General features: G+C 48.2%; 1 protein-coding gene across 1 annotated transcript; it reads left to right on the top strand.

The window, feature by feature from the left end:
- The first annotated feature begins 293 nt into the window (after positions 1 to 293).
- Rab7b (RAB7B, member RAS oncogene family) lies at positions 294 to 12,203 on the top strand. The gene is made up of 5 exons (XM_057770385.1): positions 294 to 348; positions 1,018 to 1,144; positions 1,594 to 1,809; positions 7,653 to 7,778; positions 11,071 to 12,203. The coding sequence occupies exons 1-5, from the start codon at positions 296 to 298 to the stop codon at positions 11,146 to 11,148; spliced, it is 600 nt and encodes a 199-aa protein (XP_057626368.1). The 5' UTR covers positions 294 to 295; the 3' UTR covers positions 11,149 to 12,203.
- The last annotated feature ends 11,838 nt before the right edge of the window (positions 12,204 to 24,041 follow it).

The raw sequence follows: 24,041 nt of genomic DNA, 5'->3' as shown, positions 1-24,041 counted from the left end.
CTTTGGTAAAGCAAAGGGGAGGATGTGTCCGGGGTGCTGAGTCACGTGTGTCCCTCAGGAGGACAGCCCCCCTGGAGTCCTTAGCCCAGGACAGAGATCCTGATAAGCCAGAGGAAAACAGAGTTCAGATGTGAAAGTCACAGGATGCTAAACGCTGTTTGGGAGGTGTCGTGGGGACATATGCCGAAGGGCGGCAGTGACTGGGTGGGGAGGGTCAGCCTCAGTGACCATGGCCACAAGCAAGACCAGCTAGTGTGAAAATGACTTCTGTTTGCCCGCAGGCTTGAAGCCACTCATGAATCCCCGAAAGAAAGTGGACTTGAAACTCATCATCGTTGGTGCGCTTGGGTAAGTCAAGCCCGACTGCTGTGTGTTGGCTGATAAACAACTTGACCACAGCAATACTGTGCTGCCACCTCTGAGGTGACACTTTCTGAGTGAGGAGGGCAGCGAAGTGCATCCTGCTTTAAGCAAGGGGGCTTAGCTGCCAAAAAGAAGGTAGCATAAAGTTCTTGGTTTGAGCCCAGCTCTGTGGTAACTGGCTACGCAGCCTTTCAGCATCGCTGGGTCCTCCATGGCCTGCCACACCCAACAAAAAACCGAGCACAGTTGTGGGACACCCAGCCTTATTCAAACTGCTCATTTTAGTTGGTTTCAGCTCCTAGAAACGACTCCTAGTCCTTTGCTCCCCAAAGGGTAGTCTCCAGACCTTAGAGACTAGAAATTCAGAATCTGAGCCACTCTCTCTTGAGACACTTGAGCCCCTCCTGTGGTCTTTCTTTGGGTCCCCGAATTCCCCTCACCTCAAGTCACTCACATATCAAAGCCCATTCTTAAACTTTGGTTCAAAAAAAGAAAAGTAAAGAAATTAATTCAAAGACTCAAGGAAGGACCACAGTGCAAAGGTCATTGTAGTGTCCTGAGAAAGGCATAGGTGTGTGTGTGTGTGTGTGTGTGTGTGTGTGTGTGTGTGTTGGTATGCATTTATACATATGTGGAGTATTTTTTTTCCCTCAGTGTTGGAAAGACCTCTCTCCTCCACCAATATGTACACAAAACCTTTTTTGAGGAATACCAGACCACCCTGGGGGCCAGCATCCTCTCCAAAATCATCATTCTGGACAACACCACTTTGAAGCTCCAGGTGAGCAGTCCCCTCCGCCTCTGCAGTGCACACTCCTGAAAACCGCTCGCTCACATAACAACGTGTACCAGAACTGGGAAGGCCTGGAGCAGGTCAGTGGAGCACAACTCCCGGCCGACCCCAGTCTGTTCACTGAGCACAGACACACCCTTGTTCATCTACATAGCAGAGGTGAACAATGTAACCGAGACAGATGACCTACAAACCCAAAAGATACTAACTGTTGGGGGCTGGGGTAACAACCCCCGCCAGGATAAGACAGACAAAAAGTCAGAGCTAAGAGCTGTGGGGTGGGGTGTGAGTGGGAGGCTGCGCTGTCTGGGTATGGAAAGGCCGTGCACACCTCCACCCACTCTCCATCCAGAAACGAACTTTTAGCAGGACACAGACTTGCTGGGTTTCCCTTCCGTCACTCATCAGGGCCTGGCCGTGCTGTTCTTCCCCTCCAGATCTGGGACACAGGTGGTCAAGAGCGCTTCCGCTCCGTGGTATCAACATTCTACAAAGGTTCCGATGGCTGTGTCCTGGCTTTCGATGTCACTGATCCGGAGTCCTTTGAAGCCCTGGGTATCTGGAGGGATGACGTCCTGGCCAAGATCAACCCCATGGAGCAATCATATCCCATGGTAGTGCTTGGGAACAAAATCGATCTGGAAGACAGGAAGGTACTGTGTGTTCATTCATTCATTCAACCAACTGAATGTAATGACTGCGCACCAGAGGCTGTGTTAGGTCTCATACGGAGCTACGGAGTCCTCCCTTCAAGGATTCCACAGCCTAATAGTGGCAGTTATGGTGCAATGAGGCCAAAGCAACGATAGCTACGCACTGTGGAGATTTGGCGATCAGAATGAACAAAGTCTAAGTCCAGAGTAGAGAGCTACCTCCTGGAAGATGTGGGTTCTCGACTAAAGAAGCAGTGAGATGTGAGAGACACAAGTGGCAGGGAGTAGAAGAATTAGGGCCTCAAGGGAGCCAGAAGTCAGGTCTTGGTGGAATTCGATTTAATCTCAGAACAGTATTTCTGCCTAGAGCCACAGAGGGATCTAAAAGTATCAAATTTTTGACCTACAAATTTTATAGACAATTTAAAATTTTTCATTAAGTTATATATTTGTATATATATGTACGTGTGCGTGTGTGTGTGTGTGTCCAGGACAGTTGACAACTGATCTACCCCATGACTGCAGTGGCCCCACTTGCATGAGCAGTAGCCCTCACATGGCTACTGAGCAGAAAGTTCTTTCAATCTTTACCAAAAAGGAACAGAGATTGTTTTAATTTGTAAAAATTAAAACAAAGGTATTTTATGCCAAATGAAGACCCAAAAAAACACCTGAAGGAGCTGTTAGAACCACATTCTCTTGGTATTTCTAATGGAAAAGCATTGATGCGGAACTGAGTCATTGTGTTGGAACTGGGTTTTTCAATGGTTCAAATAGAAAACCGCAGGAGAAATGAACCAAAACTTAGTACCGCGAAGTATGGTGTGGACAGGAGGAGGGAGGGAGGCAGAAAGGGTACTTCCAGCTGCACTCACCTACAGAGAGGAAGGTCCCTGTTCAGAGAGGAAGACATACTTGATTTGGGCATCCAGAATCTGAGAAGCTTGGAGATGTGACCTCAAGCAGTTAGGGAACTGGCAATCTTTGAAATACCTAAGAACAAAACTTCATGGGAGAAGTACGATCTGTAAACAAGTCTCCGGCTCTGTGTGGCTAGTTCAGGTTGGTACTGTCTCAGACAATAACCCGGGTCTCCCTGTCTTCCCACACTGGGCCCTGCAGGGGAAACTTCACAGTCCCCACTGCTTAGGTTAGATAGGTGCTCTGGGATCTAGTCCTGTCTGGAGTGAAGCAGGAAGAACGAGAAGTGGCCAGGGAGCAGGACAGTTCTCATTTTGTGGGACTTTCGTGGTGTCGCATCGTGTTCTCTGGCTGGCAGGTGTGGTAAGTCCCTCTTCTATGAATAGGTCCTTCCGACCCCTAACTGGGTGACATTCCATGGTGCCTAAAAGAAACAAGTGTCTTGCAATCTCCTGCTTTCTTCCCTCAACTTCAATCAGTCATCTTAGCTCCAACCTGACTGTCCCTGCATGGAGCCCACGCCTAGCCTAGGTATACTCAGGCACTCTGACCATCTTCTAAGGAGTTGGTTCTCTCTCCACCTCATGACCTTTCTTTCACCTTGGAACCTTCAGGCATGTGCCAGATACCACCAGTCTGTCACACTCACCAGGCTTCAGAGGCCATATGTTACGATCGACCTCAAGGCTCTCTGTCGACTCTTGCGGGAGGCAGGAGTAATTATACTGACAACACAGCTCTCTCCAATGAATGCTATCCAGTCCTTCCTGCCAAGCCTTTTGTGTCCATGTTGTGGCATTAGTGTCATCTAAGAGAGCCTTCTTCACGGACCCTTGGAGCCATGCGTGGTCCCAAGGTCGCCCCAATGAGCATGTGGAGTCTGTTAGATCACAATGCTGAGATCCAAACATACATTTTAACACCTCCTTTCATGCATCTGCAAGTTGAGGGAGTTCAGGAAAAGGAGGCCAGAGTTTTCTCAGTGAAGTAAGAGGTACCGTCCAGTGAGGAAGGAAACCAAAAAGGAGGCTTAGGAATCATGGTAAAGGTTGACTATTTAGAATCTCTCCTAAATTTCATAGACTCCAAATTAATACAATTTAAACTGGATTCTGATTACTTGATTAAATCCAAACACAAGAGGATGAGCTGACGGAGCAAGGACAAGAATTGATGAAACACGAAGGGCTTAGCTGAAGGAGGAGGCTGTGAGCTTGCAGGAGCAGAAGCGGAGTGTGTTTCCACAGCCCTGCTGGAGCAGATGCTAGGACCAAGGGACCTGGGACCACAGCTTCTCCAAGCAAGAGAATCGGAGGTGAGGGTGGGAGGGCTCTGAGGAAGCTGGAGGAACAGGGCAGGGTGGTTGCAGGATCAGCTATTAGAGGGCAGGGTAGGATGGGGATGCAGAAGATGAAGAGAGAGCACGCTGTGGTCACAGAAGGGAAGGTTAGATTTGTATTTGCATCCGATTCTGTGAAGAAGATGGAGACGTGCAGTGAGTGCTGGCAGAAAGGGAATTCTGGCTACTGTGAGTAGCGGCAGCCACTGTTGATGGAGAAAAGCCGAGGGTTGCAAATGTTCAATGGACGGGAGGTGCCGGGCTGGGTGAAGGGCAGGTGATGCCTCATAAGACAGATGGTCTGAGCCACCAAGCACGGGGTGGGGGGGGGGCAGGGGAGGACATGACAGAGGACACTGAGCTTTGCTTTAGAGAAGCAACGAGGCACCAGGCGAGCCAAACCCCTCCATCATCTATGAAGACACAGATACGGAAATGACCTCAGTAGATACGGTGAGAAAGAAACGATGGAGACCCAAAGAGAAGCCAGGGTCAGCCAAGTGGGGTGGGTAAAGGATGATTTGGGGAAGATTAAGGGAGTTTGTCTGTCAGGAAGGAGGCCCAGAGGCGGGGTCTGGAGGGGGTGGCCTAGTGGGAACCAGAGGTAAGAGGTACTGAACAAGGAAACGGGTTCAGGGAAGGGCAAGTGGGAAGAGAAAGCAGAGAGACTTACTACAAATACCCTACACTGTTAGGACCAAGAACCAGGGAGGGGCAGCGGCTGCCCTTGCATCTCCTTGCTCTGATGTCAACTTAGCTGTTTGTCAACCCCTGGTTGGGATGAGGAAAATGAAGACTAGCCAAGTGACTATCCAGGGAGGCTTGCACTCACTGGTGCAAAGCTGAGTGGTTAGGCACCATCTCTTTCAGCACCCCGGCTGAGCAGCCCTCCAGTGGTCTGCCATGTTCCCCGTGTGCCCTAAGTCCACTCCAGCCTCTTCTCCGCTGTGGAAACTAGATGGATTTCGTATATTATTTGAGGACTAAGGGTAATATTGTGATTGTGTACACCTTAGGGACAGGCCTGGAAAAGTAGATTTTCCTACTTTTGCTGTTCTTGTTGTTGGAGAGAGGTTTTCTCTGTGTGACAACCCTGGCTACCTTGGAAGTTGCTCTGTAGACCAGGCTGGCCTCAAACTCACAGAGATTCTCTTACCTCTACCTCCCAAATGCTAGGATTAAAGATGTGCACCACCATTGCCTGGCTTAGTTTTTACTACTTAATTATAGGAAAATAAATATATTGATAAACTTAGGAAGGAGGAAATTCTGTACTCAAGCGATGATGATGGTCCCACAAAAGTAGGCATGTATTTAAGTGTAGTGGTATATTATTTGTATTTTGATAAATAAATCTTGCCTGAAGTCCAGAAGCAAAGATAAAGCCACAAGTGGTCAGGCAATGATGACACACACCTTTAATCCCAGGATTTGGGAGACAAAGTCAGACGGATCTCTGTGAGTTCAAGGCCACCCTGGGCTACACAAGATCAGTGCAGAAATAAATCCAGGTGGTGGTGGACTACACCTTTAATTCAAGTACTAGGGAGTCCTATGCCCTTAGTCCCAGCACTGGAGGGGATTTAAAATGGGAGGAGAGAGAGGCTTAGGCTGTTTAGTCTGCTATTGCCCAGCCTTGGTAGAGAGAAGTAAGATTTCTCTGGTGTCGTGGTTCCTTTGCTTTTCTGGTTTTCAGGATGAACCCCAATTTCTGTCTCTGAGTTTTTATTATTTGGCTATACTTAATTCCCTGAATCATATGCTTAAGTATGACTCCAATGTTGTTATATGTGGTGTGTATCTTACTAAAATAAATATGTACATACATATGCAAATACGCATATAGCCGGAATGACTTGAAAGAATTTACTACCTTACTTTTGTTTAAAAAAAAAAACAAAAAAAAAACCCTTACACAGAAGCCAACAGTGAGAAAACCTTGGTTCTTGATGAAGGGGCTCTAACATCTGAGCTGCAGAGATTTATTCACTGGAGCTTTAATGCTTACTTAGCTCCACATCCAAGAGTGAGTTCTGACCTACCACCAATGGAACTGGGGTGTTTCCTTCAATAGTCTTATTCTTAGAGGTTTGCTAGCTAGTATCATATATGCTAATTCTTTAAAGTTTCATTTATTCTCATTTCATGTCTATGAGTATTTTTCTCACATGCATGTAAGTGTACCACATACACGCAGTGCCTGCAGAGGCACTGGATGCCCTGGGACTAGAGTCATAGTAACTGAGCTGCCGTATAGGTGTTGGGAATCAAACCCAGGTCCTCTGCAAGAGCAGCAAAGGTTCTTAACTACTGAACCATCTCTCCAGCCCCCAGGTATGCTAATTTTGAATTTATATAATAATCATTTTAAATATATATAAGGAGAACACATCAAAACCAAAGCTATGTAAATGGAGGCCCATATGACAGCTCAGCAGTAAAGGCCACAGACCTTAGGAAGCCAGAGAGTGAAGTGGGCTCTAATTCTGGCAGTTCCATGTTCAAATCCTGCCCAGGCTGTATTCTGAGCAAAGGTAATTCTCCAGGTCAGTGGTTCTCAGCCTTCCTGATGCTGCGATCCTTTACACAGTTCCTCGTGGTGTGCTGACCCCCACCACCAACCATAAAATTATTTTTTATTGTTACTTTATAATTGTACTTTTGACTCTTTTGTGAATTTTGATGAAATATCTGTATTTTATGATGGCTTTAGTGACCCCTATGGAAGGGTCATTCAACCCCCAAAGGGGTCGGGATCCACCAGTTGAGATCCACCGCTCCAGGCGCTCATCTGTAAAATGGCATTGGCAACACCCACCTCAGACATTCACGTTAGGAACTGAAAAGATAAAATATGGAGCTGCAGACAGAGGAGAGGCTCCCAGTCATCAAGAGAGGCAGTCGCCATGATCCTGGGGCAGGGCAAAAAGAGATGGTGTTGGTGACAGAAAATGGAAGAGAAAAAGGAGATGCTCAAAAGCTGAGGGATGGCCTCACTTTCTGACGAATGGCTCTCAGTCCTACACAAGAGACCTCACTCCCTCGGGTGCTGGTCCCTTTTTATCTCCTCTTCTTAAAATGTCTGTGCATGTGTAGGGGACAGGCATGCGTACATGTGTGCATGTTGAGAGAGGCGTTTATGCCTCTGCATGGGCAGAGGCCAAGGAGGCCATCAGCCGTCCTGCCCTGTCACGAACCTCCTGGTTCCCTGAGACAGTCTCTCATTGCACTGAAGCTTGCCTAGTTTGTGAGGCTGACTGGTCAGTGGCCTCTCAGGACCCCCCTGTCTCTGGCTCACAGCCCTGGGGTCTCAGGCGTCTATGGTCTTTTATGTGGGTGCCAGGGATTTGAACTCCAGTCCTCATCCATGGGCAAGGAATGCTCTTACCTACTGAGCCATCTTCTTAGTGCCATGTTAGTTCTTCCTAACAACCTCATCTCCTTTATTCTCACCATCATCGGGGGAGGGGGATCAATCTCGAATTGGGCTCTGGAGGGAACAAACCACACTGAAGCCACAGTAGCAACAACGGCAGCGGCTGTGGCACCAGCAATGCAGAAACTGATCATTTCTCTCCCCCAGGTGCCCCAGGAGGTGGCCCACGGGTGGTGTAAAGCGAAGGACATGCCTTACTTTGAAGTTAGCGCCAAGAACGACATCAATGTGGTCCAAGCCTTTGAGGTTCTGGCCAGCCAGGCTCTGCTGCGGGTGAGTGATGTGGGGGTGGAACCAGTCGGAACTGTCCTAAGCAGCAGTCCTCAGGATCTTCCGAAGAAGAAAATGTGGGAGGAGAAGGGAGGAGGATTCAGCTTTTTAATTATTTAGTGGTTGGATGGGATGGGTTTGGCAATTCTGGTGCCATGGATGCCAGAGGCATAAAGGACCTGGGAGTAGGTAGTTGGTCTCACAGTCTGGCCACCTGTCACTATCCTTGTGGAGTACTTAAAATGTCAGTCTTGTTCCTGGTTCCTGGGGAGTCTAATTCAGTGAGGACTTGAGAAGTGGTCTCTAGGCCAGTCCTCACTGTGGGAGAGAATTCTCGTGGAGCCAAGCCTGTATGCAGTCAAGTGGAATTTCCAGCCTATCAGAGCTACTGACAGCTTCCAATCGGAACGATAAATAGACCCAGGCACTTGCATGTGACGTCTTAGACAGCCTGTGCTGAGTGTGGCATCTGTACCAGACACTGTGCAGGCAGCAGGGGTTCTTCAGACTCAAGAGGAAGACAAAGAGCATGAGTGATGGCCACACAACTTTTGCACGGTGAAGCAGACACGGTGATGGAGTCCAGAGAAGGGGTGTGGTGACAGCCCGTGTGATGGGATTGGCCCCTGAAGGCTGCCAGGAAGCTACTGTGGGTTTTACTTCTGTATGTTTTGATCTGGTTTTTAGAGACAAGGTCTCACTCTGCAGCCCAGACTAAGCTCTAATTCACAGCCCACCCCTGTCTCCACCTCTACAGTGTTGGGGTCACAACTGTGTGCCACCAGGCCCAGCTAATGGCAGAACTTTAATGTCACAATGTGGGGATTTGAAAATTTGGCACAACTTGGAAATCTTCTGGTTACCTCGTTCTGCCAACTCGAATTAAGAGAGGTTTCTTATGATAACGGAACGGGTATAGTGTCACACGCATTTAATACCAGTACTCGGGTATTAAAGCGGAGGCAGGCAGATCTCTGTGAGTTCGAGGCCAGCCTGGTCTACGTGGTGAGTTCCAGGACAGCCAGGGCTACACAGAGAGACCCTGTCTCAACCAAACAGAAAGTAATCATTGTCAAAACGATGGTTTTAAATGGGGAAATGAACAAGGAGAGGCTAGGAGCTTAGAGCCACCCTAGGTGTGAATGGCTGCCATCACCCCGACATCATGGTGAGTGACTGTATGACCCATGTTGTCCCGAAGAAAAGGTCTCAAGACCCTGTTGGGGACAAGCAGCATTTGCCTCCAGCAGCTGCACAAGGGAAGTTAAGAGCTTTCTGTGTTCACATGACCCAGCTGGACCTCAGGTCAGCCTCCCGCTCTCACTGCTTCCTGAGAAAGAGCAGCAGAGAGCACCCATCTCAGTGCATGGCCCATGAGTGTGGCTTTGCCACAGGCAAGAAAGCAGGTTCCCAAGGTGCAGGTGAGCGTGCGTGTACCGTTAGCCAGGACAGCTTATCACAACTTAGCAGGGTTATGTGGTGCAATTATTGCCAAACACTCACTCACAAGGAATCAGCTGTCCTTCAGGGGAGAGTGTCCTTCCCTTCCTATTAAATTGGATTTAAGATATATCCTTCCTACAATGTCATTTTCATCACATGAGGTCATTGGCAGTGCATGTTCTGCTTGTGCTAGCTAACATCCTTTCTCTGCAAAAGAGCTTGGTGAGTCACTGCAGTTCCTGATGCTCGTGCAGGAGACTGAGCTGGGGCCTGGAGGTCATAGGCATGGTGTCCGCCGTCAGACTGACCTGGAGAAGGTCCTGTCCTAGTAACTTCACATGCATGCCTGTCAAAACATATGCCTGACCTGAGCCTGATTCCCTGTGTATAGAATGAAAGCATCCCATCTCATAAACATTCCCTGAGCTGTCATTCAGGGGTTCAGGCTGGAGCCCTACAGCACTCAGATTCAGGAGTGGGACATACGAGAGAAACAGAGGGAAGCAGGAGTGGTTAACAGAACCTTCTGCTCTTCCTAGGTTTGATTCTTGTGACCATGTCAGGTGGATCACAGCTTCTACAGCTCTAGCTCCAGGGGATCTGACCTCTGAACTCTGCCCCTGCGAGACTCAACACCGTATGCACATACCCATATGTAGGCTTGCACCACTACACATAATTAAAAAATAAAAAGAAATCCAGAAGCAGCAACAGCAGCCTTTCTGTGTTATCCATGGCTTTAGAGCCTGTGACCCTAATGCCCAGGCAAAGGACAGAGGGTTGATATTTCCAACCATGAGGAGACCCTGGCTTTAAAAAATGAAGAAAGAATCCATGACCTTGGAGAAATCTTAGCCTTCCCTGGAAGCAAGGGATGGAAGTTCTTAGAAAGGAAGCCAGGTGGGCACCAGGGGGCTTGTTGGTGGGCAGAGGCCTTCTCTGGTGTTTGTGGGGGCAGGAGTTTGCATAGTTGGCAGAGAGGGAAAAGCTGGCATAGAGACACTGAACTGGTAAGGCATGTCTCCCTATACCTGGGATGGAGACCTCATGGGCCAGCTAGGCTCCTCCAGATGCCAGAAGAGACAGGTAGGGCCCTGGGCACAGAGAATATTGCATGTATTTGGTGTGGGAAGTCCTTTTGTCTATGTGTTGCTTTTATTGGTTAATGAATAAAGAAGCTGTTTTGGCCTGCGATAGGATAGAGTAGAGCTGAGGGGGGGGGGACTAAACTGAATGCTGGGAGAAAGAAGGCGGAGTCAGGAGATGCCATGTAGCCACCAGAGGGGAAAGATTCAAGCTGCCAGCTGGAACCTTGCCAGTAGCCTACAAGCCTTGTGGTAAAATAGAAAATAATGGAAATGGATTAATTCTAGATGTGAGAGCTAGCTAGCAATGTGCTTAAGCTATTGGCCAAACAGTATTGCAAATAATACGGTTTCTGTGTGATTACTTTGGGACTAAGCAGCCAGAAACAAACTAACAGTCTCCGACAACAGGCCCTGGAATGTTTGTGGGACCAAGTATCCATCAGAGATGAGGGGCCAGCTGTCCATCTCTGCCAAAGCCCAAATGTTACCTCAGTTGTCCCTTTTGGGGAATGAGAAGTTTTGAGACTAGAAGTCAGGGGGCTGAGCTCCTGTAGCCCTTCCATGGAAACCCTCTGGACTCCTGGGAAGAGGCAGGACAGGGAGGGAAAGGGAGGTGGGACGGCTCGGGCTTCCCTTCTGGTCCTTGGTTTCCCAATAACATCACAGAAAAGATGGAAGGCGCAGCTCCCGGGGTCCATTGAGAAGCCACGAGCCAGGGTTTTTAGGTCTCAGGTTGTGACTACTGACTCCTCTTTCCTCCCCAGTACCAAGGCGCTGTAGAGAATCACCTTGTGGACTCCATCAAGCTCTCTCCAGGCCAGCCGAAGAGCAGATGCTGCTGACTTGTGGGCTCATCCTCGGCCCCATTGGCAGCCGGGCAGGACGCTGATTGCAACCTCACCTCCGCCAGCCCCCTGCATGCCCCTACCGAGGCCAGAGGCTGCAGCAAGAGAGAACGCCACAAGCCAATCCTGAGCCCAGGGCAATCACAGGACTCTCGAGGGCTCAAGCTCTTCGGCCTCCTCTCCCCTGGCACAGTCTCTCACCTCTGCAGACAGGCTACTTCCTTGAGCCCTCAGACCTGTAACTTGGGGCTGGCATTACAGCCCTGCTTCCCTCAGTGGCCAGGCTGAGGAGCCAGGACACCGAGCTTCTGCCCGCAGCTTCTTCCAGGGAGAACTGAGGACACAAGACAAAAATGATTGTTCCTGCTTCCCAGGTGCTCAAACAACTCCCACAACTGATCAGGCCTCGGTGTATCCACCTGCTGGATGAACATCCCAAGGTCCCCGAGTCCCAGTGCAGTTTGAGAACCAGAAGATCCATTTAGGTGCTGCAGACTTGCTACTGCGGACTTGCTACTGCGGACAGACTCATTTACTCCTTCAGCAAGTATTGTTGATGCCTTTGATACACATTGCACTGAGGATTGGTAGCAATACAACAGACGGAAGTCCCGATTTCCCAAAGAAATCTGGAAAGAAAGGGAGTCAGCAGACACGGAGTAAGACGACAGAGCAATGAGGTGCTGTTTAGACAAAGGGGTCCATGAGGGCTTTCCTGTGGAGGTGACAGCTGGACTGACAGCTACGGTATGAGCTACAGGAAGAGCCTATCAGGAGAGGTGATGGACAGCATGCTATATTCCGTACGAAAGGTCTTTGCCTGAGGTATCAAAGCTGCTGTCCAAGGAAATCCTGCTCCCAGAGGGCGCATGATGATTTGGTGATTGACCACCAGGGGGCAGAGGTGTCCTCTGCTTCCAGGCTGTGGCGTTTGTTCTGGGGACACTTGAAAGGCTGGTTTCTGTCAAGTAGATGGTTGAAGCTGTTCCCAGGCTCTGGAATGTCGAACCTGGGTTTGTTGGGTAAGAATTCAAATGTTCTGAGTAAATCCTTCAGGATCCTTGATTCAGGCAACCAATCAAAATCAGAGACAAATCCCAGAGCGAGGTACCTGGAGAGCATACAGATTCTGTGCCCCGCACATTTTAAGGTTAGAACCTGCTTTTCCTCTGGTTCACACCACAGATAGGGTGGCTGGCTTCACACCACAGATAGGGTGGCTGGCTTCACACCACAGATAGGGTGGCTGGCTTCACACCACAGATAGGGTGGCTGGCTTCACACCACAGATAGGGTGGCTGGCTTCACACCACAGATAGGGTGGCTGGCTTCACACCACAGATAGGGTGGCTGGCTTCACAACACAGATAGGGTGGCTGGCTTCACACCACAGATAGGGTGGCTGGCTTCACAACACAGATAGGGTGGCTGGCTTCACAACACAGATAGGGTGGCTGGCTTCACACCACAGATAGGGTGGCTGGCTTCACAACACAGATAGGGTGGCTGGCTTCACAACACAGATAGGGTGGCCCAGTCTGAAGGAGGCAGTCAGGATGAACCTCAGGCTCTTTCATTTTCAGGTTCATGCCTCATGCTTACCACGGGCGTTTCCTGTCTCCACGGGAGTCTCCTTCCTCAGTCCCAGGGAGGACTAATGTGTTAATCTGAAACTATAGGAAGAAGCACCTGACTCCAAAGATGCACTGAGAGGATCAGAGCACTAACCGGGGACTCGAGGGCCCCATCCGCCCACGCCTAGCTCTGGAGTATAAAGCAAACCACCACGGGCAGCAGTCACAGGAATAGATTGTGCCCGGCACAGCACCATCTGTGTCCTTCAGAGATGAATGCTATGCATGCACACACACCTACACGCACACACATGCACACATACCTACACGCACACACACACACGCACACGTACACACACATGTGGCTCTCCTGGGAGTCAGACTGGGAAGCGATGTGTGGTGTGTGTGAGGGTGTGCATCCACACTAGCCTCACAGTGAACATATGGACTGTAGCTAAATGTACAGCTAGCAAGTGCGTCCTTTGATTTTACCCCTTGGGGAACAACAGTCCTCCCTGGTGGCAGTCTCAGTTACCCGTGGTCATCTGGGGGCCAAAAATATTAATAGCAAACTTCAGAAATAAATAACTTACAACTTCCAAATCACATGTCCTTCGATGAACGCCTGTGCCATCCTACCCAGGCCAGCCGTCCCTCTATTCAGTGTACCTACAGTGTGTGTGCTACCTACGCCAGTCACCTCGCCACTGTCTCAGCTGCCACAGCAGCCTACGGTTATGTCACAATGCCTGTGTCCCTCAGCCCACTTATCTCAGCACACAGATATGGTGCAGCCCATGTTACCACAGAAGGGTAAGGTTGAGAATGGAACAGATTTTTCAAATACATGTCTGCATCGTTTTTATTATTGTACAGTCTCATAATCATTTATTTTCTTATCAATTATTGCTCATCTCTTGCCATACCTAATTTATTCATTAAGCTTGGTCATAGGCATGCGTGGTAGGTCCAGGAGTACTTCCTTGGATAAGGAGAAACTATGGCATTCATTTTTTAATTAAAAAAAAAAGAAGAAGAAGAATTGGGCATGGTGGTGCAAGCCTTTGATTCCAGCGCATGGGTGGCAGAGTCAGGCTAATCTCTGAGTTCAAGGCCCATAGTGAGTCCCAGGACAGCTAGAGTTACAGAGAAACATTGTCTCAAAAAACAGCAACAGGCACCAGGGTAAATGCAGGCACCAAAAGCTGCACCGGTTCCTGGGCACTGAAATGAAATGAGCTTGTTCAAATAATAATAATCTCAAGACAGCAGCAAAAGCACCAGACATGAAAGGCAAGTCCTCCTGAAGACAGGCCACCCACCCGCGAAGTGATCCTGAGAGCTCTCAGCCGGCATGAAAGAGCGTTGAACACCCTGACGCTTAAAGGGGAGGCTCCGCTACAGCCTCACAGAGCCTAGGGCACACATTCTATGTTCTCTTCAGAGTCAGAGCGTGGGCTAAAAATTCCAAATGGGAGTGGGGACCTGTAGGCCTGGAGACTCACAACTATCCTATCACAGCTAGGCGATGTGCCGACCAGTCCTCAGGGCAGAGTGAACTGAGCTCACAAACAAAGCCAAAACGAGAGCTCCTTGTGAGCCGCCACACCCTACCGTGACTCTGAGTTCAAGACCAGCCCTTAGTACCATGCCAGCAAGCACAAGGACTTTGGCCCACCACAGTGGCACCCACAGGAGGCCCAGGTAGGGGGTTGTTACAGCACATCCCAGGCCCTCTTTATTACCATCCCTTCAAGGAAAAGACCTGAGTCTTTTTCCTGTTGATCCCATTGCCCCTGCTCATCACAGGCGGCTCAGACGAGCACCCCTGGGCGGCTGCTGAAGGGAGAGAGCCCAAGTCAGGACTCCTGGCCATATACCCTTGGGACTTGGGAAGAAACAAAGTCAAATCTTATCAAACAAACGAGGCTTGGACACTAAGCCCCAGACTGCCCAAGAGGACTTGGGGAAATGCCCGTTTTCCCTGCCGTTTGCTTCCCTATAACAGAGCTCTTCCGCCTCTGCCTAGCTGGTGGCCTGTCTATCCCTCAGTCACAGGCAGCTTCTCAAGCTCGGCCTGCAGTCAGACACCTGGCCTGGCACCCACGGTGCAGCCCTGTTTATAGACAAGTCTGGCAGAGGCCATAACAGCCTCCCTGTTCTCTCGCAGTGACCAATGCCAGCTACGCCAGAGCCACAGAGGGGGACTTCCATGGCTTTTATTTACCCTTGTCTCCCCGAGTCCAGAGCAGTGCTGAGGAGCCACTGGGACTCCGTAAGTAGCTCTGGAATGGACAGAACCTGCTATTGTTTGTTATGCTTCCTCTGCAGTCTCCTTGAAGGCAGGGCCTACTTTTGTTTTTGTTTGGGAAGAAGGGGTACTTTTTGCTGTTTGGGGAGGGGGGTTGTGGGTTTTGTCTTTTGTTGTTATTATTGATACATAGCCTTGAACTTGATATTTTCTGCCTCTCAGGCTCCCAGTCCCTAGGGAAGGGCTGTTTCGATTCATCATTTTAAACCCTCCCCTTAGCACTCAGCTTTATAGATAGGTGGACAGGAGAGGATAAATGAATATTAATCAGAGACAACAGACTGGCTACATAGCTATTTTTAATTAAATAAATTTGATGAAGACCAAAAACTTATTAGTTTTTTTCAACATTTATTGTTTGAGAATTTCATGCACTCAGAAAATGTGTTTTGATGAAACCCAACCCCCACCCCTCGTCTTCCACTCCTCCCCTGGGTCTCACCCCTCTGAGTCCCTCTAGTGCTGCCTCTGTGGAAGGGCAGCCTCCTAGTGGCTGCAGCCTTGGAGAAAATTAGCTCCACCCCCTTCCCCCCAGCAGTCACCAACTGTCTAGAGTGAAGGGATTTCCGGAGCCCGACCCTGCCCCATCCTCGCTGGGCTATCCGCTAACTTGGTCTTGCATGTGCAATCACGGCCATTTACACAGCTATTCTTAACCCATGGTGTGTTGATACTTGAAAATTCAGAATCCTGTACGTAATACCTTACCTAGTCTATCATAGAAATAGCTTTTACATAAAGAGAATTCTAGGAGAACGGGTGAGAAATGAATAAAAGTGGGTTACCTTCATAGGAGAGTCCGGGCAAGTAGGATCGAGTCTTTACGAAGTACAGTCCTTCATTTTGCATTCCCAACTCTTTGAATGTATTACTCAACCAAAAATCAAAAGGAAAGAAATAACCGTTGGTGGGAGAGTGGAGGGGGAAAGAACTAGAAGGAGCCACCGGGACTTAGCCATGGCCTTGATGCCAAAGCTGATGAACTGAATTCTAATTAGAAAGAACACAAGAGTAAATCTCTCCAAGCCCACACGCCATGGCACAAATGCCAAGCTCCCGGTGGGCAGGACTGCCTCGGTCTTACTCGGTTCTCCTGTGTCAGACCAGAAGTCAATTTCTCTTCTCCTAAGGGTCAGTCAATAACAGCACGTGTTTCCGACCTCAGAGGCTCAGCTGAGATAAACTATCAAAAGCGCGCCCTGCTCTGAACTACCAGGTAAACGACACGCTGCGATATCTCCCAAGGTCAGACTCAGGACGGCTGGCCGGTCAACACCTTGGAGCCCCTAACCGAAGCCCAAAGTAGCTCTTCAGTTTTGTTTAATTTGTGTCTTCTTGTGTTGTTTTGTTTTTCAAGACAGGGTTTGTCTGTGTAACAGCTCTGGCTGTCTTGGAACTCACTTTGTAGACCAGGCTGGCCGTCACAGAGGCCGCTGTCTCCGGAGTGCTAGGATTAAAGGTGTGCACCACTACTGCCTGGCCTGTTTTGTTTAATTTTTAAAGATTTGTTTGCTTTCCATATACGGGTACTTTGTGTGTGTGTGTGTGTGTGTGTGTGTGTGTGTGTGTGTGCGTGCGCTCAGACACTACACGTGTGCCCCGTGCTGTGGAGCAGAAAAGGGCGTCCGATGACCTGGAACTTGAGTTACGAAAGGTTGTGGTTGCGTGCGTGAACACGGGTCCTCTGCAAGAGCAGCAAGTGCTCTTCACTGCTGAGCCACCTCTCCAGCTGCCCGCTCCCCACCAGTTTTAAATGGAAACAGGTACAACGACTTTTAGTTTGTACTAAGGAAAATGGGCCCAAAGGCGCAAGAGTTCCCCCCTGCACATGCAACACTTCTGTTGGGTACCTCTAAGGACGGGATCAAGAGTTTCTTTTGTGGCCTTGTTTGTAACAGAAAAAGAAAAAAAAAAATAAGGAAATAATCTAGATAACCTTCTGGAGAAAACCAGATGGATAAAATGTGATCTAGACCTCGTGAAATTCCACGCTGAGGGAATAAACAGAGGATTCCCACAGGCACGGATGAGTGACCCTCAGAGGGTGAGGAGGACAGCAGGCTGAAGAGATGACACATTGTAAAATGCCGCAGTCAAGTCCAGGCCAAGCAAAGTTAAATGGGGTCTTCTCTCTTGTGGGTCAAAAACATACGTGGCAAAGCAAAACCTAAACATAAAATTAAGGCAGTTGTGTACCCAAAATGCCAGTGGGGGTCAGAGAAGGGAGAGCAGGGCATGGGACTGAGAGGCCGGCAAGGTGACGTGGCCAAGTGGAAATACCGTATCACCTCAGCTGGTGATGAGGTCATTTTATCATGAAGCTGTGTATCATGGGTGGGTGTTAGTGCACAGACCTTTTCATGACTCAAATAATCCAATTTCCAAACCTACACCACACCCTAACCTTGGGAGTCACACAGCCCGGTGTGCGACATGACTACCACATAGTAGGTGTTCAACAACAGGTCGTGATAAACAATTATGGGGGCATGTAGTTCAGGTTTGCTTGGTTTTGTTGAGACAGAGTCTAACTGTGTAACCCTGACTCTCCTGGGACTTACTCTGTAGACCAGGCTAGTCTCAAACTCACAGAAACCTGCCTCCCTCTGCCCCACAGGTGCTGGGACGAAGACATACACCCCTGCACCCAGGTTTGCTGGGAGCATTTGTTTTAAGTCTATGGAGGAAGTGTATTTAGTATGTGTCTTAGCTATTTGGGTTTGATTACGGAAACTAACACTCTCTAAAAAAAATAGATGTTTGTGACTTCAGCCATAGGCTCAGATTGCCACTGTCCACCAAGGACACACTAAACAAAGGTTGAATGAATGAATGAATGAACGAACGAACGAACGAACGAACGAACGAACGAACAGATGAACGCCTCCATGGATTCTTTTCCGAGATCCACTCCTTCTTCCCTGGATAACTCTGGGATTCAAGTCCTCTGACAGCAATGTGATAACATGAAATCAGAGTGTGTTTCATACCCACAGCCTCCCAGAATCCTGAACCACGACCCTGAGATCCTAGTCCTGAGAAGATGCAGCATGTCCCCCATTTCTAAACTAGACCATAAATCCCTCTGGGAAAAATTATCATTGTCACCCCTCTCCGCATGACTCCTGGCCCAATCCTGCATCCAAACCAGCTGCTTATTGGAAGGAAAGACCATCGGTTGGCTGTGAGGGAGCTCCAGGAACCTTCTGGAATGAGTAGTTTTCCTCAGTGCTAAATCACCAGGAGCCTTGGTCTTGTTTATATTAATCATGCATGCTTAGAGGAAATTAAATGGATTTGCGAATCTGGAAAAGACTGAAGTACATCCTATTTCAGAGCAGATATGAGTAGGGACTTACCTACAGAGTTGTGAGCAAAGCAGCTTCCCCCTAAACTACACCTGTGTGACCTTGAATAGCCTCTTCATTCCCAGCTTCAGTTTTCTGCTCTGTGAAAGGGTGATGACTGTTTCTTGCAGATTGCACAAGGCCCTCTAAAGATTTTATATTAGTATATACACATATTCATACACACATACATACTACATATTCTTATATACATTCTATATACATGTATGTGTGTATATGGATGTAAGTATATATGCAAAATTGTGAACATGCTGGCAATTGAGAATCCATGAACTTTCTTCCTTAGGTTATGGAAAAAGAACGCTAGGTTTGGGATTGAAGTAGTAATTTGGGGATCAAATGCGCGGTGAACGTATTGTATGCACCAGGTGCCGTTCTAAGCAAGCCTCACAATAGTGCACGAACTAGATGTATCACCACTTCGATAAGCAGGTGGGGGAAGTGGGGCACAGAGAAGCCAAGTAACTTCCTGGAGTTGCACAGTTCGTGTGTGGCAGGGCTGAACTCCGAGGGCTGAGTCCCTCCCTGGCTAATGTGCCTTCCGATTGAGAGGTTCGAAGCCCAGCAACTGCTTCTCTCTTCTAACTTCATTTGTTTTCCTCTGTAGACTAATAGAGGGTTTGGCAAGGAAGAGCTGGATCAGGAAGCATGCAAGGGGCAGAGTGCCCTGGAGTTGCTGCTCCTGCAACCACATAGGACCCCACACAGTGGAGGGCTAGGAAAGAGGAGTCAGAGGAACAATAGCAGAACAAGGGAGAAGTGTCACCCTGGGCCACCTCTTCAGCCCCTGCTCTCTGTCCTGCTGACCTCAGCAACTCAGGAGGTGATGAACTAAGCTAGGTGGGAATGGTCTATAAACTGTAAAGTGCTGATCCAGGGGATAGCTTCTAGATTTCGATGGTCGTACCACTTTGTTCTTATGCATTTGTTCATCTATACCCACCACGATATCTTCATGGCTTGCAGATCTCTGTGTCATTCGATAAACTGGATATCTGGGGCAGAACAGATGCTCGTGTGGTAAGTATGAAGTACCGTGTACTTGTTACATTCATGACAACCATTTCATGAACTCCTACCAGTGCCTGGCACTGGCAGACACGAGCAAGGTGCTGGCATTAATTTTCAACATGGAAGTTAATACTGTCCCTGTCAAGGGAGGAACGGAAGCTGAGAGAAGTAAATGACTTGCCCATGACTGTCCATCAGGGAGTGACACAGTCACTGCTATAACTCTGACTCTAAAATCTTTGATCTGTCACCTAGCCCAACTCATTCACAGTTCTTCATTCAACCGTCAAGCATTTCTTAGGTAAGTGTAGTGATGCATACCAGTAATCCCAGTGCTGGAAGGATGAGGAAGGGGGATCAAAGTTCAAGCCTAGCCTGGGCTAAATAACAAGATACTGTCTCAATGAGGGTTGTGTGTGTGTGTGCATGTGTGTATGTACATGCGTGCATGTGTGTGAGTGTGTTTGGAATCTGCTACATTCTAATGTTTTGTGCCAGAGATTGGAGACACTAATGAACAAAGCAGCAAAGTCTTTGGCCATATAGAAAGTCACATAGATGGGTCACCACATAGGTAAGACAGGTGTCGCTGTATAAACTGGGGGTCCTACCTAGGCTGGGAGCTAAAGAAAGATTCTGAGACCAAGGAATATAATTGCTAAACCCTGAGCAGATGAAGAGACATTGCCTTCAAAGATTTCCTGGAGAGATGCTTTCAGTGCAGAATTCTACAAGATTTTCAAAGAAGAACTAATACCAATACTTCTCAAATTGTTCCACACAATAGAAACAGAAGGAGCATTGCCAAACTCTTTTTATGAGGCTACAATTACCCTGATACCCAAATCACACAAAGACATTACTAAGAAAGAGAATTACAGACCAATCTCACTCATGAACATTAATGCAAAAATACTCAATAAAATACTGGCACACCGAATCCAAGAACACATTAGAAACATCATCCACGATGATCAAGTCAACTTCATCACAGAGATGCAGGGCTGGTTCAACATACAAAAATCTGTCAATGTTATCCACCATATAAACAAACTGGGAGGGTGGGGAAGCCACATGATCATCTCATTAGATGCTGAAAAAGCCTTTGACAAAATTCAACATCCCTTCATGATAAAGGTTTTGGGGAGAGCAGGGATATAAGAAAGATATCTAACCATATCTATCACCATGTACAAAACTCAAGTCCAAATGGATCAAAGACCTCAACATAAAGCCACACTGAACCTTATAGAAGAGAAAGTGGGAAGTACATTTGAACACATTGGCACAGGGAACCACTTCCTAAATAGAACCCCAGTAGCACAGACACCGGAGAAACAATTAATAAATGGGACCTCCTTAAACTAAAAAGCTTCTGTAAAGCAAATGACAAGGTCAAAAAGACAAAAAGATAGCCTACAGAATAGGAAAAGATCTTCACTAACCCCACATCAGACAGAGGTCTGATCTCCAAAATATACAAAGAACTCAAGAAATTGAACACCAAAAGATCACATAATCCAATAAAAAAAAATAGAGTACAGACCTAAACAGAGAACTCTCAACAGAGGAATCAAAAATGGCTGAAAGATGCTTAAGGAAATGTTCAACATCCTTAGCCATCAGAGAAATGCAAATCAAAACAACTCTGAGATTCCATCTTACACCTGTAAGAATGGCCAAGATCAAAAACACTGATGACAACGTATGCTGGAGAGGATGTGGGGAAAAGGGAACACTCCTCCATTGCTGGTAGAAATGCAAATTTGTACAGTCGCTTTGGATATCAGTATGACAATTTCTCAGAAAATTAGGAAACAACCTTCCTCAAAACCCAGCAATACCACTTTTGGGTTTATACCCAAAGAATGTTCAATCGTACTACAAGGATGTGTGCTCAACTATATTCATAGCAGCTTTACTTGTCATAGCCAGAACCTGGAAACAACCTAAGTGCCCCGCAGCCCAAGATTGGCTAAGAAAAATGTGGTACATTTACACAATGGAGTACTACACAGCAGAAAAAATAATGACATCTTGAAATTTGCAGGCAAATGGATGAATCTAGAAAACATATTGAGTGAGGTAACCCAGACCCAGAAAGACAAATATCATATGTACTCGCTCAAAGTGGCTTTTAGACATAAAGCAAAGAAAAACCCCAGAGAACCTAGACAACAATGAGGACCCTAAGAGAGACATACGTAGATCTAATCTACATGGGAAGTAGAAAAAGACAAGATCTCCTGAGTAAATTGGGAGCATGGGGACCATGGGAAAGGGTTGAAGGGGAGGGGAGAGAAAGGGAGGGGAATGGAGAAAAATGTATAGTTCAATAAAAACAATTAAAAATACTACTACTACTACTACTAATAAAAAGATTTCCTGGAGGAAGAGCAAAGGGCCTGAGAGTGAAGTTGTTGGGGAGGCCCCCAGGCAAGCAGAAGGTGCCCCGAGGATAGCAGAACTGGGAGGATAGGGAGAGAGGTGAGGAGGAAAGTTGCACCCATATACTAACAGGGCCTGGGGCACTGGGGAAGGAAGCTCAACAGTGGAGCAATGTGGCCTGGTGTACATTTGAGGAGGACGTTATTGCTTTGGTGGGTATTATAACTATTATGGTTCAATTAGCATGGAAGTGTGCAAGTAATAGTTATGACGATGTGAGTGAAAGAAGGAGAGAGCTTGAGATGCTCCCGGGCAATCAGAGAGGAAGCTGAGGAGGGGTGGAACAAGTCCTTCAGCGGGCAGGTGTTTCTCTTCAGCTGAAACAGGCCTCATTTATCTTCCATACAATGGTCATTGGCTGTAAGTAGAAAAAAACAGATCCATTTCCAGCCCTTCCCTGTAAGAGGGACGAGAGCTCTTCCCACCGCACTGTCCAGGGAGACCGTCCTTTTGCCGCCAGGGGCAGTGGAGTGGTTTGAAGGTACAGGGAAAGTCAGCCCCTGCTCCCTGAAGCTGGGTTCTGCATCCGAGAGGTAGACTGGTCTCTGCCACAGCGAGGCCTGGGAGCCGAGCTCCTGGGGATTTTATGTGACTGCCTCTGGAAAAGGAAGGGGTCCTGAGAACACCCTCCGTGCCTCGGGATTCTTGGTGTTCTAGGACTGCAGGGAATTCCTGAGACACCGCCTTCTCCAACTCAAGACACCTTCACACCTTTTCCTCCCATTCCCTTCATCACGTCCCTGCTGTCCTCTCTCCCTACAGGCAGGAGGCACTTGACATTGTAGGAAGCTAACCAGAGTCAGAAGAAATCTGACAGGGTGGTACATTCCTGTACTCCCAGCACTTGGGAGACTGAGGCACCACGAGCCCAAAACCAGCCTGAGATAAGACCTTGTTTTATAATAAAAATAAACTAAAATTTCTTAAATCCAAAGAAAATTACCACAAAGAGGACTTTTAGGAAGGAAAACGTTGAATTGGAAATTTTCTAGAAAACAGAGCAAATTATACAGTATTATACAAATTTATGCAAACCAGCTACAATTCTGTCTCTTTATTTACAACCCCCCAAATTTTTAACCCCTGAGACAATCTAGAGATGAGTCAATTCCAGCAGGCATCCACAAAGCTAATGCAAAGAGAAGCTTGAAGATTCGAGACAGTCGGCCTTCCTTTGGTCTACTTCACTCTCAAGGTAACCCACCCACCCTTGGAAAGGACTTAGGGAAACCCCTCTACCAACTACCTCCAGCAAAGATTCTGTCCTGGTGACTGAGCAGAACATTTTTGCATCGGATGAGATAATTGGGCAGATTTGAGGGAGGAAAGAGCTAAGAATAGACTCCTACAACACAAGCCTTTATGCTAATAGCATACAAGGGCAGCTGTTTTCCATTTTCTTGGCCCCAGATCTGAAGGAGATCAAGAAAGAGCTGGAGGGCGGCAGAGGGGAGAGAGGCCCCGTGAGTCCTGGCTGACCTTCGTTCTCATTTGCATATCCAGGCACAAGTGACCCCAGCAAAGGACAGCCGACAAACCAACCCAGATTTCATGGAGAGAGCTGTTGTTGCAGGCATGGAGCCCGGGGACATGGGGGTGCAGGGAGTGTCGCCTGTGTCTCTGGGCTTGAGAGACAGGTGCCATCCCCTTCCACTGCCCCCTACCTTCCAGGGAGTGCCCCCCACTGCCTCTCTCTGTGGAGGGATTGTCTCCCTTCCTCACCTTTATCTCTCACAATTGCTGGTACACAGCAACCCCCCCCAGCGCCCTCCAACCACTTGAATCCCTCCCAACAGGAGGATCAGCTCTCTTTGGTCAGCTCACAATGGCCCTCCACGTCCTTTGTTGTCTCTGTTTGCATCAAATATTGAAACTCTCTCCTGAAACCCATTACAGGCCCCCAGGACAAAGGCTTTCCATGGTCTCCAGGACAGACCCAGTGCCAGGATGTCCCTCAGAGCTTCCTCTGTCACCTGCCACCTCTTCTCCAGTTACCGCCCAAGGGAATGAACCTCGGAGATTACAGGGCAGCGGGCAGAGCAGCTGCAATGGTGCCCACACCCCGGGGCTACCCACTAGAGAGGAAATGGGAGCTGCGTGCCCTGAGGGTGAACCCAGATCACAAGTGCCTAGAACCCAAAAAGGTCAAAGGTGAGAGGCTAGGATGGCACGGAGAAG

This window comes from Chionomys nivalis, chromosome 5, assembly GCF_950005125.1.
Source record: "Chionomys nivalis chromosome 5, mChiNiv1.1, whole genome shotgun sequence".
NCBI lineage: Eukaryota > Metazoa > Chordata > Mammalia > Rodentia > Cricetidae > Chionomys > Chionomys nivalis.
Note: the sequence above shows the minus strand (reverse complement) of the source record. Positions and strands in the feature narration are given on the sequence as shown.